The 3,745-nt window shown below is 42.1% G+C and overlaps 1 protein-coding gene across 2 annotated transcripts in view; it reads right to left on the bottom strand.

Moving 5' to 3' along the window:
• Positions 1–2,367: 2,367 nt before the first annotated feature.
• Positions 2,368–3,745, bottom strand: part of ZNF583 (zinc finger protein 583) — a 23,907-nt gene continuing 22,529 nt past the window's right edge. For both annotated transcript variants that reach the window (XM_039244125.1, XM_039244123.1), the window contains exon 4: positions 2,368–2,680. In XM_039244125.1, the coding sequence (XP_039100056.1) occupies positions 2,679–2,680 (2 nt within the window). In that variant the 3' untranslated portion in view covers positions 2,368–2,678. The remainder of the gene's footprint in view (positions 2,681–3,745) is intronic.

The following is a 3,745-nucleotide window of genomic DNA, read 5'->3' on the forward strand; positions in this document are numbered from 1 at the left end:
ATCTTCACTGGAAGTTTTATATCTCATTCGCATTTAGCGAGAACAGGATAACTATGGATGTAGGATTAAAAAAAAAAAAAAAACGTTGCAATTAACATTCTTGTATATATGCTTTTGAAAATATTCACTAGTAGTTTTCGAGAAGTTCCTGGATCAAAAAGATAGGCAAATTCTACTAGATCTTTAACTTGCCCTTTCTAGTCAAACTACCATCTTTCCAGAATGAAGGATTCTTGGATGAATTTTTATGTACCTTCATTCGGTGCTGTCTACATCTTGCCCAGTGAGTTAGGATATACTGGTATAGTTTTTCAGAATTTCTTCTACCTACTTTTTCTCCATTATGCCAGTCTTAGGACAGAGGGTGCCAAAGATCCTGGCATTTAGTGTGGCCCTGTTGTTTCTGTATTAAACTTTTCATAGTGTGTGTGATGTGGATTGGTATCAATTTACTTTTTTCTTTTCTTTGGGAGCAAGTGTTGAGTGGGGGAGGAGCAGAGGGAGAGAAAAGACATTAAGCAGGCTCCACGCCCAACACAGAGCCTAATGTGAGCTTGATCTCACAACTGAGATCATGACCTGAGCTGAAATTAAGAGTTTAACCAGCTGAGCTATTCGGGCACCCCTCACTTTTTCAATGGGGCTGGCATTTTTCTTTTGTCATTTCCTTCAGTTTTATTAGAAGGAAGCTCTGTTACATCTGAATCTCCTATTCCATAGGGTCTCTGAAAGACTTAAATTTTTGAATAGGGGCCCCTACATGGCTTAGTCGATTGAGCTTCCAGCTTCAGCTCAGGTCATGATCTCGTGGTTTGTGAGTTCGAGGCCTTGCATCAGGCTCTGTGCTGACAGCTCGGAGCCTGGAGCCTGTGTCAGATTCTGTCTCTCCCTCTCTCTGCCCCTCTCCTGCTCATGCTCTTCTGTCTCTCAAAAATAAACAAACATTAAAATAAATTTTTAAAAAGGTTTTTTAAAAATAGGGGCGCCTGGGTGGCTTAGTCGGTTGAGCGTCCGACTTTCGCTTAGGACATGATCTCGCGGTTAGTGGGTTCGAGCCCCGAGTCGGGCTCTGTGCTGACTGCCAGCTCAGAGCCTGGAGCCTGTTTCAGTCTGTGACTCCCTCTCTCTCTGACCCTCCCCTGCTCACGCTGTCTCTCTTTCTCTCTCTCCTAGAAATTTAAAAAAAAAAAAAATTATAAAAATAAATAGAGCTCTTCCTGATCTAGCTATTGTTCCATGGGCAGTGCTCCAGACTATTAGGAAATTTGTTTTAGCCTAGTGATTCTCAGATGTTACTGTGTATTCAGATCACCTGGGGATCTTGTAGAGCTGCAGATTCTGAATCACTAGGTCTGGTTTAGGGCCCAGTATTCTGGAATTCTGAGAAATTATCAAGTGATGCTTCTGGTCCATAGCCCACACTTTGAGTAGTAAGAAATTAGCCTTTCTTTACCTTATAGTCCTGCATATCATTGTCAGTTTCTCCCCTCTGTCATATGATAGGCTGCCTTTTCAAAACCCAAGTGTTTCCTCCTTGAACCCTTCAGCTACTCACCCTGCCATTCTGCGACTGTAAACGGTTTAGGGAGGCTTCTAAAGTCAAGACTTTTCGAAGTAACACTGGTTCTAATCAAGACCCCTTTTCTTTTGCCCTTCCAGATAGGACAATGCTTTGGAAGAATTTTATACCCTTTGTTACAGTATCAGTTTCCTCTCAGGATTCTTAACCACATTTAGCAGCATTTCCTTATGTATTTTGAGGCTTAGAATTGTAGATATTTCTTCACTTCATCAAAGATGGGCTCCCATATATGTTTCTTCTTCTTGCTTTAATTTGGTTTCAGAAAGAAGTGGTTCCACTTCTTTGGTTCCACTTATTCTTTATATTCAGAAGTCAGTAAGTACATTTAAAGTCTCCTCATATATATGTATGAATTTGCCTTCTTAAGGGTATGTACCGCTTGACCATTCCTATAGACGCAGTGGAAGGGTTGGGGGTGGGGAATGAAGTTTCTTTACTTGAAGGCAACCCGCTTTGTAGATCAGGTCTGCTGTCCTTTAAACGGCTTCACTTTCTGTTGCCTGTCTCTCTGACACCTGTGAAGGAAGCCTTCTTTGGGGGGCTTTAAAGGGAACTTGGCCTGAAGTCTTCTGGCATGAATAGTCCAAGAGTTGAGACTCAGCCAGTAGTCACCCAAGCCCTGGTCTCTTGCTGTTGAGGCTGCCTTGTCTAGCATGCAGCCATTTTAAGATTACTGGCAAGATAGCTAGATTATAAGCCACAATGTACTGAGTCCACTTCATCCATGGAAATTTGCCGCTTCCCTTTACGGCGCACAGGAGAATTAGGCACAAACAAGTCGGCTGTAAAAGAGAAAGGGAGCAGGGGACGACAGTTTAGAATGACTGTCCCCCCGAACAACTCCACAGTCTCATATTTATTGAGAATATGATAGTTAATCAATGCCACGATTGTTTTTAGTGATCAGAATATGATTTTATGAGAAAAACAGAACTTGGTCAGGCAGGTACGTTATGGTAGATCAGGCATAATCAGTAAGTTTCATCTGAACGTGTGGTCTCTGAGGAAGCGGAGAAGTGGACACAAAAGAAGCAGGCAGCGTTCCGCCCAGGACAGGACAGGCGTTCCCGGCTCCCATGTCAGAAATCAGCCACTTTCCTAGAGAGATATTACAGTGTGGATTTTCTTGGAGCTGTATTAATCATTTATTAATCATTATATAGTTTTATGTGCTGTTTTTCTCCATAACTACATTTTATGGGTCACGTTGTTCTAAGGGGTTGCCACAGAAATTTAATTTAACCCTTGCTACAGGGTCTGAGGCAGTACTACCTCACCAAACACACTCTTTCTGCAGCAAAAGATTGGAATATTCACACACATAGTGATTTGATAAATGTCCTTGTCAGGTCAGATTTTTTTCTTTATGGGAAATGATTCTCCACCTCCTTTCACCTTGTCCCCATTCCATGGGAATTTTGTGAACTGGTCAGTCCAGTGATCCAGTCCTGCTACCAGAGGCACGTGCACTTGACCCAGACTGGCCAGAGTATCCCATACCACGGACCTAGTGATTGGTCCAGAATGGGCACACAGCCTACACTCACAAATTCTGTTTTTCTTCTCTGATTGACATGGAGGCTAAGAGAAAGAAGATCATTTTCCTTTTTAAATTAAAAGCTATAAGGACCTTTTTTTTTTTTTAATTTTTTTTTTTTAATGTTTTATTTATTTCTAGGAGAGAGAGAGAAACAGCGCGAGCAGGGGAGGGTCAGAGAGAGAGGGAGACACAGACTGAAACAGGCTCCAGGCTCTGAGCTGGCAGTCAGCACAGAGCCCGACGCGGGGCCCGAACCCACGAACCGCGAGATCATGACCCAAGCGAAAGTCGGACGCTCAACCGACTAAGCCACCCAGGCGCCCCAAAAGCTATAAGGACCTTTTAAGTCCAATACCAAGATGCCATTTTTCCCCCCACTAAGAAAGAGCCTGCCAGAGAATGAAACAACTAATGTCTGATGAGTCTGAGTACTTGCCTGAAGCTACACCATATACACATTATACCTTTCAACTTCAGGTACTAAAAAGCCCTTTTTCTAAGCTAATTGGAATTAGGTTTCTGTCAGAATCCTAATCCTAAATTGCTGCTTCTCCATTTATCAGCTTTATAGACTCTTTAGTAATACTTTTTTTTTTTTAATTTTTTTTTTTTTTTTTTTTTTT

Source organism: Hyaena hyaena, unplaced genomic scaffold (assembly GCF_003009895.1).
Source record: "Hyaena hyaena isolate Hyena2069 unplaced genomic scaffold, ASM300989v1 scaffold_235, whole genome shotgun sequence".
Lineage (NCBI taxonomy): Eukaryota > Metazoa > Chordata > Mammalia > Carnivora > Hyaenidae > Hyaena > Hyaena hyaena.